General features: G+C 42.1%; 1 protein-coding gene across 3 annotated transcripts; it reads left to right on the top strand.

Annotated features, from left to right (window-relative positions):
- The first annotated feature begins 1,271 nt into the window (after window positions 1-1,271).
- Window positions 1,272-12,950, top strand: pcdh18b (protocadherin 18b). Of its 3 annotated transcripts, none has more exons than XM_059346964.1 (4): window positions 1,272-4,335; window positions 5,323-5,378; window positions 6,452-6,621; window positions 11,701-12,950. In XM_059346964.1, the coding sequence occupies exons 1-4, from the start codon at window positions 1,819-1,821 to the stop codon at window positions 12,666-12,668; spliced, it is 3,711 nt and encodes a 1,236-aa protein (XP_059202947.1). In that variant the 5' UTR covers window positions 1,272-1,818; the 3' UTR covers window positions 12,669-12,950. The 3 variants fall into 3 exon arrangements, with proteins under 3 accessions (XP_059202947.1, XP_059202948.1, XP_059202946.1); XM_059346965.1 differs by having other exon boundaries at window positions 5,290-5,378; window positions 6,452-6,567; XM_059346963.1 differs by having other exon boundaries at window positions 5,290-5,378.
- The last annotated feature ends 1,563 nt before the right edge of the window (window positions 12,951-14,513 follow it).

The following is a 14,513-nucleotide window of genomic DNA, read 5'->3' as shown; positions in this document are numbered from 1 at the left end:
AATTTTACGTTTTTTCGGTTTCAGGAGCCACAGCAGCTGCTCGAAAATAGTTTGTTTCAACTGTCTGACACAGATTTCTGATATAAACTTAGGCACAAGCAATTGTTCTTCCCCCAAAGAAGCCCCCAAATGAAATCCATGATCGCAATATTATGGTCACCAGATTATACAGTTGACTTAAGTGGCTAAATTGTCACTTTTTGGTGCCACAAATATGAAATGTCAGCTCTTGTAATGAAAAAACATAGATTTCTGACATAAACTTACGCACAATCAGTAGTTCTTCCACCAGAGCGACAAAAAATGATGTGATGGAGAGGTACATTTGTGCGTTTTTGCGCATGAACAGAATCGTGAATCAGAAAATGTAGAGGTCAGAAGAAATGTTAGAAGCCATCAAAAGAAAACGACGATGGCAACATTATGGCCACCAGATTACACAGTTTCACAAATAGACAAAGTTTAAAGCTCTTATAATGAAAATACAGGGATAATTTTCCAGATTTTGTGGTTTAACCGCAAAGACTCAGGTATTTCACTGTAAAACCCAACTTGTTGTTTCAACTTAAATATTTGAGTGTCCATGCTGCGAAATAATTTTCATGTCAAGACAACAAAGACAATGGAGTTAACTCAAATGAATCTTGCTATTTGACTCAATATTTTAAGTTAAAATGACTTTCTGCACAAATCTCTGTTGTATTGAAATGGAAAAAACAAACAAACAAACAAGCAACATTGGGTTTTACAGTGTTGAGCTGATAGGTGTACACTGATATTTTTTGGCAAAAGAATCTGATTTAAGGGCATTTCGCTCATTTTTGCGCACCCAGTACGCACAAAGCAGATTAAAAGTATATGGTTTGGATAAAAAGCTGATGGTAAACTTTTATTACAGGGGTATTTTTAAGTAGTTTTGGTTTTAAAGTATCCTTTTCATGGTCACCCCTGAGTGATGGGCATGTTTTCTTCCTCTTGGCACTATTATTATTCTGGTGTTTTACGCACACGCGACAAAAGAGCCGACTTGGCACACGTTGTGAATTGCAACCATAACAATGTAAGTCTGCCGGGTCAGTGTGCGCTTGTGTTAAAAGTAGCTGAGCCCGGAATATTTCCTCCTCTGGCCCCTTTGTTTGGCACACTTTTGATACCGGGGTGTCTCCTGTGTTGGGGAGGGAGGAGGTGGGAGGTGGGGAGGTTGGAGAGACGGGGCTGCTGCCATCAATAGTCCCTCCTGTGCTGCTTGAAGGAGACCATTCTGGTGATTTAGGAGGAGAGGGGGCCAGGGAGTGGAGGAGGTGGGGCGGGGGGAGTTTTTTTGTGTGGAAAAGAGATGCAGTTTGGGTGCGGGGCGGGCGGAGAGAGAGACTGGAGAGGCGACAGACGAGAGCGCACGGAGCAGAGCGCGCGCACACACACAGACGGACTCCCTCCTCTCTCTCTCTCTCTCTCTTGCTCGCTCACTCACTCACTCTCACACAGAGACTGGGAGAAAGCTGCGTCTTTTCTTCAGACACTCACTCATTCACTGGCGCACACACATGAGGCGACGGGCATATGTCGATATATGCAACAGATCCGTCTGCAAGGAGACCAGCGCGGCTTGTTTTTGTGTGCAACTCCTCTCCAAAAGGATAGTTTAGTAATATATTTATCTATTTATTTATTTTTTAGTGTCTTCTTTTTTTGCGGAGTTCTGCAGCAGCAGCAGCAGCAGCAGCGGTGGATTTAACATGCCAGACGTCTGAGAAGACGTCTATTCCCTCCTCTCCCTCCCTCCCGGAATTTTTTCCCTCTGTGGAAGTAATCGCCACAATGTGCGCACAGAAGATGAGGGCGAAAATGATCCAAACCAAAGGAAATATATTCTCTTCGGCACTGTTCAAACTGGTGCTTTTGGTTGCGCTTGTGCACGGAGCCAGCGGTAAGACTTTGAAATATAAAGTTTACGAGGAGCAGAAAGTGGGCACTGTTATTGCACGCTTAAAGGAAGATGTCGCCGGGGTTTTATCCAAACTGCCCAATTCTGTGAGCTTTCGGTTCCGCGCTATGCAAAGAGGGAGTACGCCGTTCCTGTCGGTCCGGGAGGAGGACGGAGAGATCAGCATTGGCACCAAAATCGACCGGGAGAAGCTTTGTGAGAAAAACTTAAACTGTTCGATTGAATTCGACGTGGTCACACTGCCCACGGAGTACTTGCAGCTGTTCCATGTGGAGGTGGAAGTGCTGGACATTAACGACAACTCGCCGCACTTCTCCCGCGCCATCGTGCCCATCGAGATCTCCGAGAGCGCGTCAGTGGGGACGCGCGTCCCGCTGGACGGCGCCGTGGATGCGGACGTTGGGGAAAACTCCCTGCACACGTATTCTCTGACACCCAATAACTTCTTCAAGATCGATATAAGGACCAGGACGGACGGGGCCAAGTACGCAGAGCTGGTGGTGATGCGGGATCTGGACCGGGAGGTGCAGTCCAGCTACCAGCTGCAGCTCACGGCCTCGGATAATGGAGTCCCCCCAAAGTCTGGCTCCACTTTGCTCAAGATCAGCATCTCAGATTCCAACGACAACAGCCCAGCCTTTGATGAGCAGGCCTATATTATCAATCTGCTGGAAAACTCTCCCCTCGGGACTCTAATCATTGATTTAAACGCCACAGATCCAGACGAGGGCACTAATGGGAAAATAGTCTACTCTTTCAGCAGCCATGTCTCGCCAAAGATCTTGGAAACGTTTAAGATAAACCCAGAAAGTGGCCACATTACTCTTATTAAAAAAGTGGACTATGAAACCACTGCGTCCTACGAGCTGGATGTTCAGGCTCAGGACTTGGGCCCTAATTCTATTCCTGGACTTTGCAAGATTGTGGTGAAAGTGGTGGATGTAAATGACAACAAACCGGAGATAAACATCAACCTGATGACGCCAGGCAAAGAGGAGGTGGCCTATATCTCAGAGGGGGCCCCAGTAGACACCTTCATCGCTCTGGTGCGTGTCGACGATAGTGATGCAGGACTCAATGGGGAGGTGGTGTGCAGGCTGCACGGCCACGGACACTTCAGGCTCCAGAAGACCTACGAGAAGAACTACATGATCCTCACTAACGTGTCTCTGGACCGGGAGAAGAGGTCCGAGTACAGTCTGACGGTGATCGCGGAGGACCGGGGCTCCCCGAGTCTCTCCACCATCAAACACTTCACGGTTCAGGTTCTGGATGAAAACGACAATCCTCCGAGCTTCGAGAAGAGCCGCTACGAGGTCTTCAAATCGGAGAACAACTCCCCCGGAGCGTACCTGATGACCGTGGTGGCGTCCGATCCGGATCTGGGCACCAACGGGCAGGTCACCTACAGCATCGTGGACGCCCTGGTGCAGGGGAGCCCCATCTCCACCTACGTCACCATCGACCCGTCCAACGGCGCCATCTACGCCCTGCGCAGCTTCGACCACGAAGACGTCAGCCGGATCGCCTTCACCATCCAGGCCCGGGACGGGGGGAACCCCGTGCTGTCCACCAACACCACCGTCCTGCTGACCGTCCTGGACGAAAACGACAACCCGCCGATCATCCACTCGCCGTCGCTCCGGAACCACACCGCCGAACTCCCCGTTTGGAAGTACGCCTCACCCGGCCAGCTGATCACCGCTTTAAAAGTCACCGACCGGGACGCCGGCGCCAACGGAGAAGTCAGCTGCGCCATCGTTGGCGGCAACGAGGACGGTTTGTTCGTCATGGATGCTCGCCGCTGCGAGCTGAGGACCAACGCCAGCTTGGAGCAGGCTCCCCGGGACGTGATGGAGATCAGGGTGGAGGTGACGGACCGCGGCACCATCCGGCTGTCCACCGGCGCCGTCTTCAGGCTCTCCCTGCAGGAGAACATGGACATCCTGCCGCCTCTCTACCCCACCGGGTCCAGCCAGGCGCCGCTGGACCTCTCCCTCATCGTCATCATCTCCCTGGGCGCCGTGTGTGCGCTGCTGCTCATCGTCATGGTGATGTTCGCCACCGCACGCTGCAGCCGGGAGAAGAAAGACCCCAGGCACAACTACAACTGCCGCGTGGCCGAGAGCAGCTACCAGAACCACCCCAAGAAGCCCGCCAGGCAGATCCACAAGGCGGATATCACCCTGGTTCCCACCGTTAACGGGACCCTGCCGGTCCGGGCCCACCCGCGCTCCCCCTCCGCCTCCCCCACCCCGGAGAGAGGCACCCTGGGGAGCCGGCAGAGCCACCACAGCCGCCAGTCGCTCAACAGCCTGGTCACCATCTCCTCCAACCACGTGGCGGAGAACTTCGCCCTGGAGCTGGCCCACGCCACGCCCCCCGTCGAGGTAAGACCGGTTCCTGTTGCTTTGATGTTCGGTCATGTGTTTAGGCCTCTAACGATAATTACTAATAATCAGTAATAACTAATATCAGTGGTGGAATGTAGCTAAGTACATTTACTCAAGTACTCTACTTAAGTACAATGTTGAGGTACTTAGGTCTTAAATTCTGTGTTTTTTGTCTTAAGTTCAGAAAATTTGTCCTAAATTCAGTATTTTTTGTCTTAAGTTCAGTTTTTTTTTACTTAAGTTCATAATTTCAGTATTTTTTGTCTTAAGTTCAGAAAATTTGTCTTAAATTCAGTGTTTTTTGTCTTAAGTTCAGTATTTTTGCCTTAAATTCTGTGTTTTTTGTCTTAAGACAAAATATAATGAAATAATGAACTTAAGTTCAGTATTTTTTGTCTTAAGTTCAGAAAATTTCTCTTAAATTAAGTATTTTTTGTCTTGATTTAAGTAATTTTTTGTCTTAAATTCAGTGTTTTTTGTCTTAAGTTCATCATTTCAGTATTTTTTGTCTTAATTTCAGTAATTTTTTGTCTTAAATTCAGTATTTTTTGCCTTAAGACAAAAATATAATGAAATAATGAACTTAAGTTCAGTATTTTTTGTCTTAAGTTCAGAAAATTTCTCTTAAATTCAGTATTTTTTGTCTTAAATTCAATATTTTTTTGTCTTAAATTCAGTATGTTTTCCGAGTTTTACCAGCTGCTCCCCAGTTATGTGACCATTTGAGCCCTTTGTGTCATGTTTTTGTTGACCATCACATTCAGCAGCAGTCACAGTGTCATGTCACCCCCCCCACCCAACCCTGACCCCTGACCCCTGATTCCCCCCCCCCCCAAACATTGTCTTGTGGCCTTGCTTTGTTTGACTCCATTCATTTTCCCTCCTCTTCATTTTTTCCTTTTATTTTTGTCCCTTTTTGTTTTTCTTTTCTGTTTTTTTTTGGGATTGTAGCAAGTCTCACAGCTTCTGTCCATGCTCCATCAGGGCCAGTACCAGCCACGACCCAGCTTCAGAGGCAACAAATACACCCGGAGCTACAGGTAACGATACACACAACGTTAAAAACACATTGGCATACTTTTACATAAATATGAATGTGAAATAATTTGACGTTTTTTGGTTTCAGGAGACAGAGCAATTGCTCAAAAAGCAACACTTGTGTTATGTTAAAAGGTCTTATAATGAAAATACAGGAAAACTTTTCAAAATTAAGATTGTTAAATCTAGAAATAAGCATGTTGAATGCTTAAAAAAAGAAATTCAATTAAAATTAATTTTAATTTATCTTGTTTTAAGAGTTAATTTCTTATTTTAAGCGTTCAACATGCTTATTTCTAGATTTAATAATCTTAATTTAAGAAATATTGTCAAGTGAAATTATCTGTCCATGCAGCAAGATCATTTCCCTCAGATTTAGTGTTTTTATCTTGTTTTTGGACACCCCTTTTTTGCAATGTAATGAAAAAAGTTGTGGACCCAGAACGGAACCCAGTGGAACACCATAAAATTAGATCTTCATCCATTTTGACACATTTAGCACTAACAATTAGTATTGTTTTACATCTCAAAAAGGGATGTGTAAAAAGATAAACTAACACTAAATCTGAGGGAAATTATCTTGCTGAATGGACAGATGCTCGGGCCAGTTCAGTTTAATTCATTTTGTTAATTTCTTATTTTAAGCGTACAACATGCTTATTTCTAGATTTAATAATCTTAATTCAAGAAATCTTGCCAAGTGAAATTATCTGTCCATGCAGCAAAATCATTTCCCTCAGATTTAGTGTTTTTATCTTGTTTTTAGACCTTTTTTTGCAGTGTAATGATGCACACAAGGTCAAAACCCAGAGAAACTCTATTGTGCACCTCTGTAATTCCACTTCTACATGATTCTGTCTGGTGTCAGAACCACACAGTCCCTTAAATCCATATTCAGTAGCTTTTTGGGTTTAGTGTCAAACTGTATGCCCAATAACTTCACATTTGCATAATTTTATGTAAAACCGCTTCTGCAGAGCGCTCTGTGCCTCTCCGTGCACCTTATTATCCATCAGTAGCATGTAGGCAGCCCTGAACTCTTTGATAATATTATTGTGTGTGTGTCTGTGTGCAGATACGCCCTGAACGAGATGGACAAGTTCAGTCTGAAGGACAGCGGCCGTGGGGACAGCGAGGCCGGGGACAGCGACTACGAGCCGGGCAGGGAGTCCCCCATGGACAGGCTCCTTGGTGAGGGCTTTACTGAGATATATGCCCCTGAAGGCCAGCACAGACCGCATGCAGGTACACCCCTGCCCCCCATCCACCACACCCACATCCATCACCCCCTCCTGTCTCACCATCTACAGTTCAGTCTGTTTAAAGGTTTTAGGGTCGACTGGGTCCAATCAATTCAACTGGAAACATTTGAGCAAAGACTAAAGGGCAATTACAGTCATGGAAAAACTTATTAGAGCATTTTTTTCTTCAATTTCTTGTTCATTTTAATGCCTGGTACCACTAAAGGTACTTTTGTTTGGACAAATATAATGATAACAACAAAAAAAGACACAAAATGACCAAAAATAACTGTAAAAATTACCAAAAATGACACATAATGACAAAAAATTATGCAAAAATTACCAAAAAGGACACAGAATGACAAAAAATTGATGTAAAAATGACCAAAAAAGACACAAAATGACCAAAAATAACTGTAAAAATGACCAAAAAAGACAAAAAAAAAACACAAAAAGACAGAAAATGACCAAAAAAGACAAAACAAATGACCAAAATAAATGTAAAAATGACCAAAAAGACAAAGAAAATGACAAAAAATTCTTGAAATAGACACAAATTGACCAAAAATACAGTCATGGGAAAAAATATTACACCATTGTTTTCTTAATTTTCTTGTTCACTTTAATGCCTGGTCTTGGACAAATATAATGATAACAACAAAAATAGCTGATAAGAGTTTAATTTAAGAGCTGATATCTAGACATTTAACATGGTTTTATTTAAATATTTACAATTATGTTGATATATCTGGTTAGAATAATAAAATATTAGTAGACAAAGTCCATCCACATGTACCAGAGAACTGTTTCTACTTGAATCTTTAAATGGTTCAGTGTTGGAGCAGCAACCCCATCTAGAGGTCAGCTGGTGACCACAGCTTGTTTTAGACTGGAGGGATCAAATACACAAGCTGAGATCTTTTCAAGACTATCTTAATACAATACTAACATGATAAAATGATAGATATACACACACACACACACACACACACACACACACATATATATATATATATAGATACACACATATATAGTATTGTTTTGTCTTAAAAACTACAAGTTAGACTGGTTTGACCATTAATTGGTCGAAGAGGCACTATGGCAACAGGGTAGCAACAAATGTTGCAAAAGAAAGCGGAGGTGCTGATTGGCTGATTTGAATTGTGACAACTTAATGTTCAGTTCCAAACTGATAAATTCAATTTAAATTACAATTCAGATTCAGTTTTTCAATGCAATAATTCAAACTGAACAATACAAATTCAAACTATGTGATTCAAATTCAGTTTTTTAATGCAATTATTCAAGTTAAGCAATTCAAATTCAAATATAAATAATTCAAATTCAGTTTCTGGTGGCACATATTTCAGCCCATACACAAATGATTAAGAACCCCTGAATGAAGACATATTATCAGCTGCCATACATCACTCTGTCTGTCTCTTGCCTGTCAGTAAAACACAGTTGGAGCGTTTCTGGCTTGTCTTGTATGTTCTCCATTACATTAAGTGGCTGCATGTGCATTGGCCTTGGAGGTTTGTTTGAATGATCCTGAGCCACAGTTTGACTTTCACCTCCCCGTCACTTGAGAGTTCATGAGATATCTCTTCAGATAGCTCAACTGATCCTCCGTTCAGCCTCCATCTCCCTCCCGTCTGCCTGTCTTACACTGCTTGCAGCTTTAATTTCTATCTCTTTTGTACATTTTTTGTCTTTTTTGGTCATTTTGTGACCAAAAGAAGATGCCAAAAGACACAGAATAACAAAAAAGACACAAAAAAGACACAGAAGAAGACACAAAAAGACATAAATTGACCCAAAAAGACACAAAAGATGTTAAATCACCAAAAAAAGACACAAAAATACAAAAAAACACCAAAAAAAGACACAAAAAGACAAAAAAACACCTAAAAAGCACACAAGTTTTTTTTTTTTATCTTGGTAAGAAACAAATAATTGTCAGTGCACTCTGCTCGGGCCAGTTCATTTTCATTTCATTTTTGCAAAGTAATGAAAAAAGTTGTGGACCCAGAACGGAACCCAGTGGAACACCATAAAATAAGATCTTCATCCATTTGGACATTTTCAGCACAAACAATCAGTATTGTTTTACATCTCAATAAGGGATTTGTAAAAACAAGATAAAAATACTAAATCTGAGGGAAATTATCTTGCTGAATAGACAGATGCTCGGGCCAGTTCATCAATGCTTGCAGCTTTAATTTGTCTTGTTAATTTCTTATTTTAAGTGTTCAACATGCTTATTTCTACATTTAACAATCTTGATTTAAGAAATCTTGTCAAGGGAAATTATCTGTCCATGCAGCAAGATCATTTCCCTCAGATTTACTGTTTTTATCTGGTTTTTAGACACACTTTTTTTTCCCAGTGCACTGCATGGAGTCTCCCTCCTCTAGGAAGAACTTTAAGCACTTGTTGAACATTTATTGACCCGCTGACTTCAAAATATTCTCCCCAACCGAGCAAACACTCTCCAAACTCCCCAAACCTCCTCTAGCTCCTCTACCTGCCTCCTGTCTCGGCTCACAGCTCCTTTTATCTCCTCCTGGAGCTCCTTTTGCAGCCAGCTTCTTCCCACACAGCCATCACTCGACACTTTTTGCATTTGAGCTACATCCCAATTAGAGTCGACCCAGACGGGCAGACAATCTCATCACTAACACCTCCTCCCTCTCCTCCTTCCTTCCTTCATAGCTCTGCTCGTTAGTCACTCTCCTTTTTCTCCCTTCACTTCCAGCCGTCCAAACCCGAGCAGCCCTCGTACTCCTCTGATGAAAAGGAGGCATTTAATTGCTATGTGACGAATAGTTGCTATGGAGTCGGCAGCGAGTTGCGCTCATGATTAAGCCCTGAAGAGCATAATTACATCTCAAAGCTCACCTTTCTCCTTCTGCCGGCTCAGCCCGCCTCCCGCCCCCGTGTCCACTGCAGCACGGAGGATGATGAGGAGCAGCGTTTAGTCTCCGGCCTGTCATTAAGGCTGGATACGCTCGCCCTCCACACACAGAAAGTCTTTGTTTGGAGCCCATCGACATGCACAAGTTGCAATAAAGAGCTGAAAGTAGCTGCAGGCTTGAAAAACACTGCAACGTTCTTAAAGACCCTCCAAGAAAATATTCTCTAAACAGAAGGATTGAAAGAAATGTGAGCACCTTAGTCACATTTTTTAGCGTTAAAATTCAAGAATAAAAAAAAAGACACAAAATGACCAAACATGCATGTAAAAATGACCAAAAAAGACATAAAATTACCAAAAATTACTGTAAAAAATGACCAAAAAAGACAAAGAAAATCACAAAAAAGACACAAAATGACCAAAAATAAATGTAAAAATTACTAAAGAAGACACGAAATGATAAAAAAAGACAAAAATCATAAAAAGACATAAAATGACCAAAAATAAATGTAAAAATGGCTAAGATTCCAAGGTTTTTTTTTAAATAACCAAAATCATTATCAATTAAACGTTGTTGAATGTTAAATGTCTAGATATCAGCTCTTAAATTAAACTCTTATTAGCTATTTTTGTTGTTATCATTATATTTGTCCAAACAAATGTACCTTTAGTTTTACCAGGCATTAAAATGAACAATAAAGTGAAGAAAAACAAGGGTCCAATAAGTTTTTTCCATGACTGTATTTGCTCTAAATCTGCTGCCATCACTCAGCATCCTCGCTTTACTTCTTAAAAGTGGAGTTTGTGTTCTTGCTAAAGGGAAAGCTCTGCAGTAAACACATACATTATGGGCAGAGAGCCACGTCGTCTATAATTCTGACTAAAACTAGTCTGATAATTTGTTGGCAGTCAGTCAGACAGGCAGGCTTTCACTTAATGTTTGCCTGACAGGTTCTCTCGCTGTTTTTTTTCCATTTTTACACACAAATCAGTTGGGTTAAATCTTTCATTTTCACCCTTTCATCAGCAGAAACCCTCAATCTGCTGCTGCTGCTGCCCCCGCACTATGTTCTCCCCCTGCCAATGCACCCAAATGCACTTTTCATCTGCTCTAAGATGTATTATAAATGTTCCTTTCATGTTAATGAGGGGATAATGAAGTCCCTCAATGGCACCACTGAACAGCGCTGCACTCTAATGAAGGCTTTAAGTTGGCATATTTGATTTGTCTAATTTATTCTTCAGAGATTTTTCTATTTGAAGATTTAATATTGAAAAGAGCGACTTGAAAGGGAAAAATGCAGGGCTTTTAGAGGAGGAGTTATTCTGAAAGGGTGATAGGCATCGATCGGCCTCGCTCAATTGTCTCTCTGTGGTAAATACATGGGAAGGTTCTGCAGCAGGAACACTGCAGGAAAGGTCCAAAAACAAGATAAATACACTAAATGAATGACAATGACAATATTTCTTGAATTAAGATTGTTAAATCTAGAAATAAGCATGTTGTACGCTTAAAATAAGAAAATTGGCAAGATAATTTCCCTCAGATTTAGTGTTTTTATCTTGTTTTTACACATCCCTTTTTGAGATGTAAAACAATACTAATTGTTAGTGCTAAAAAATGTCAAAATGGATGAAGATCTTATTTTATGGTGTTCCACTGGGTTCCGTTCTGGGTCCACAACTTTTTTCATTACATTGCAAAAAAGGGGTGTCTAAAAACAAGATAAAAACACTAAATCTGAGGGAAATGATCTTGCTGCATGGACAGGTAATTTCACTTGACAAGATTTCTTAAATTAAGATGATTAAATCTACAAATAAGCATGTTGAACGCTTAAAATAAGAAATTAACTCTTAAAACAAGATAAATTAAAGCTACAAGCAGCGATGAAGTGGCCCGAGCAGAGTGACCTGACAATTATTTGTTTCTTACCAAGATTAAAAATAATTAATCTTGTTTTAAGAGTTAAATTCTTACTTTAAGCATTCAACATGCTTATTTCTATATTTAGACAACTTCAGTGTCATTGAAACAGTGAGGGAAATAACCTTTTAATTCACCAAAAATGACATTCTCTGGCTCGAGCTTCTCAAATGAATTTGTCGCTTTCTTGCAGCTGTGATTTCCTGATAACTTACGAGTGTTTCTTTGTGTCTCTGCAGCGATGAGGCTTTGCACCGAGGAGTGTCGTGTCCTGGGCCACTCGGACCAGTGCTGGATGCCCCCCCTGGCCTCCCCCGCCTCCTCCTCCGACTACCGCAGCAACCTCTACATCCCGGGTGAGGAGGCCCGCCAGCCCACCGACCTCTCCCAGGAGAAGACCCCGCAGCCCTGCACCGACACCTCCGGCCCCACCCGCAACCAGAGCTTCTCCACCTTCGGCAAGGACCTGGGGGGGGAGGACATCGGCGAGGAGGAGGAGGGGGGAGGCGGCGTCGGGGGGCCGGGGGACGGAGATGAAGACTTGTGCGGGACGACGTCGTTGCTGTCGGAGATGAGCAGCGTGTTCCAGAGGTTGCTTCCCCAGGGGCTGGACTCCTACGTTCAGGTCAACGAGAGCCAGAAGGGGACCAGCCACAGCGGGGTGGGGGTCCCAATGACCGGGTCTTTGGACCGTAGGAGGGGCCACCTCCCCGGGAAACCCAACCCCTCGGTGCACCAGCAGGGCGTGGCAGCCTGGGCCGCCAACACCCACTTCCAGAACCCGGGCAGCAGCATCGGCCCGTCCGGGCACCATCAGGTAGGCAGCTACCACACCCTGAAGCCCAGCACCAAGCTCAGCTCGCAGAGCAGCTGCCACAAGGGCTCCCAGGCGCCCAAAAACAGCCCCCAGAACAGCGGCCACGCCCCCAAACCCCACAGCAGCCCGCTGCTCACGGCGCTGGTCAGCCCCACCATGGCGCAGCCCGCCCCGGCCCAGGTGGCCGTGCCCGTGGCGCTGCCCGGGCCCTCCTCCAAGTGGCTGCCAGCCATGGAGGAAATCCCGGAGAACTACGAGGAGGACGATTTTGACTCGGTGCTCGGCCACCTTCACCAGGGCAAACGCTCCGACAGCCGCCACGAGCTGGTGGACGCTAGCGAGCTGGTGGCCGAGATCAACAAACTGCTGCAGGACGTCCGGCAGAGCTAGACGTCCTGCTCCTAATTTATTTATTCACCGCCCACCACTGACTTTTTCCAAGAATAAGAGTGAGAGACAATGGCCTCATTTGTCAAACGAGCGCAGATCTGAGCGTATATTTTGTCTTACGATGAGAATAATCAGCTGTTGATAAATGTGGCGGCTAGAAACAAGCATTATTTAAATATCACCCTGTAATATATATAATATATATATAATATATACCTGATTTAGATGGGTCGCCACGAGAGTTTTCACATTTTGGGTAATTTTTATTTTTTTCTGGTAATTTTAATGTTTTGGGTAATTTCATTTTATTTCTGGTAATTTCTATTTTTTTTGTAATTTTGACATTTTTCTGGTAATTCTATTATATTTGGTAATTTTCCACTTTTTTCTGGTAATTTTGACTTTTTTTTGCTCACGTCCAGACTGATAAATGAGCCTTGTGAAGAAATGATCGTATGGCGACTATACGCTCACTTTCTGTCGTACGCTCGTTTGATAAATGAGGAACAATGGGTGGTCGGAGAAAAGACTAAAAAACAAAAGACCTGCAATTGTCGTTAAAGTTGCATTTCTAATGTAATAATTGTGTTTTGTGAATGCTAAATATCCAAAAAAATTGTTTGTAATTGCTGGTTTGGTACATAATGTACACTATGTGACGGTATTTATCTTTGTATTTTAAAAATACATTTGTATACTTATATTTATAAAAAAAAGTGTATATAAACTTAACATAAAAGTCTATTTTTATATTTCGAATGCATGTTGAGTACAAAAACGTTGAATCAAGACTTTGACATGCGATCGACATTCTACATATTTAAACTTTGTCTTTTGTATCGTGATTCTTTTTTATTTGTCACTATGTAAACATGAATATATTAATGAAGTTATGGACACATGTCTTTGTGGATTTATTGTGGGGAAGGGGACGGTACACAAATAAAAATAATATACAAATATTATCCAGGAGTCTGTGGTTTATATCTGGAACAGAGAGATTATGAAGTATTTTATATATTCTATCACCAAGAAGGACAACTTTTAATGTATCTGAGCGTTTAAAAGACTTTAACAGTTATCTTCACTAAATATATTTTCTTCTTCTTCTTCTTCTTCTTATGAGGTTTAATTAAATGTATGTGTTATGTTAAATCTCGACCTGAAAAGTAACTAAAGCTGTCAGATAAATGTAGTGGAGTAGAAGTACAAAGTTACATAAAATGGAAGTACTCAAGTAAAGTACAATTACCTCAAAATTGTACTTAAGGACAGTACTTGAGTAAATGTACTCAGTTACTTTCCGCCACTGATAAGTCATTTCAGTCAGACTTATTTTATACATTTGACGGACTTAACAATGAATCAATTAGCTGCCCAGATAAGTGACAGATGACTAAAATCAATAAATAAATTAACCCTGTGGAGTCTCCAAAAGCTCCAAATAATCCAGACTTGATGCCTCCATCAGACTAGAATACAAAGCAGCGTGGAGCCCTACTGTAAATTTTCCTCTAAAGTTCTGGCTGTAAACTCCATGAGGCCAGTTTCAGTTTGATGATGATATACCAAGTAAAACTGGAGACAAGCTCAAATAGATTTAGTATCAAATGATAGAACTGGATGGAACCCTCTTATATGTTAGATTTGACACCTTTGGTCACATTTGCAACATTTAAAATTCTTTATTGAGCATGATAGTGTTTTGAAAGTAAAAAAAAGATTCAAAATCACATTTATCATAGACTAAAGGACTAAAAAAAGACACAAAATGACCAAAAAGACACAAAAAAAGACACAAAATGACTAAAAAGAGACAAAAAGACACAAAATGACTACAAAAAG

The sequence above is a fragment of the Centropristis striata genome, chromosome 12, assembly GCF_030273125.1.
Source record: "Centropristis striata isolate RG_2023a ecotype Rhode Island chromosome 12, C.striata_1.0, whole genome shotgun sequence".
Classification (NCBI taxonomy): Eukaryota; Metazoa; Chordata; class Actinopteri; order Perciformes; family Serranidae; genus Centropristis; species Centropristis striata.
The sequence above is the reverse complement of the archived record's forward strand: the minus strand, read 5'-3'. Positions and strand labels throughout refer to the sequence as shown.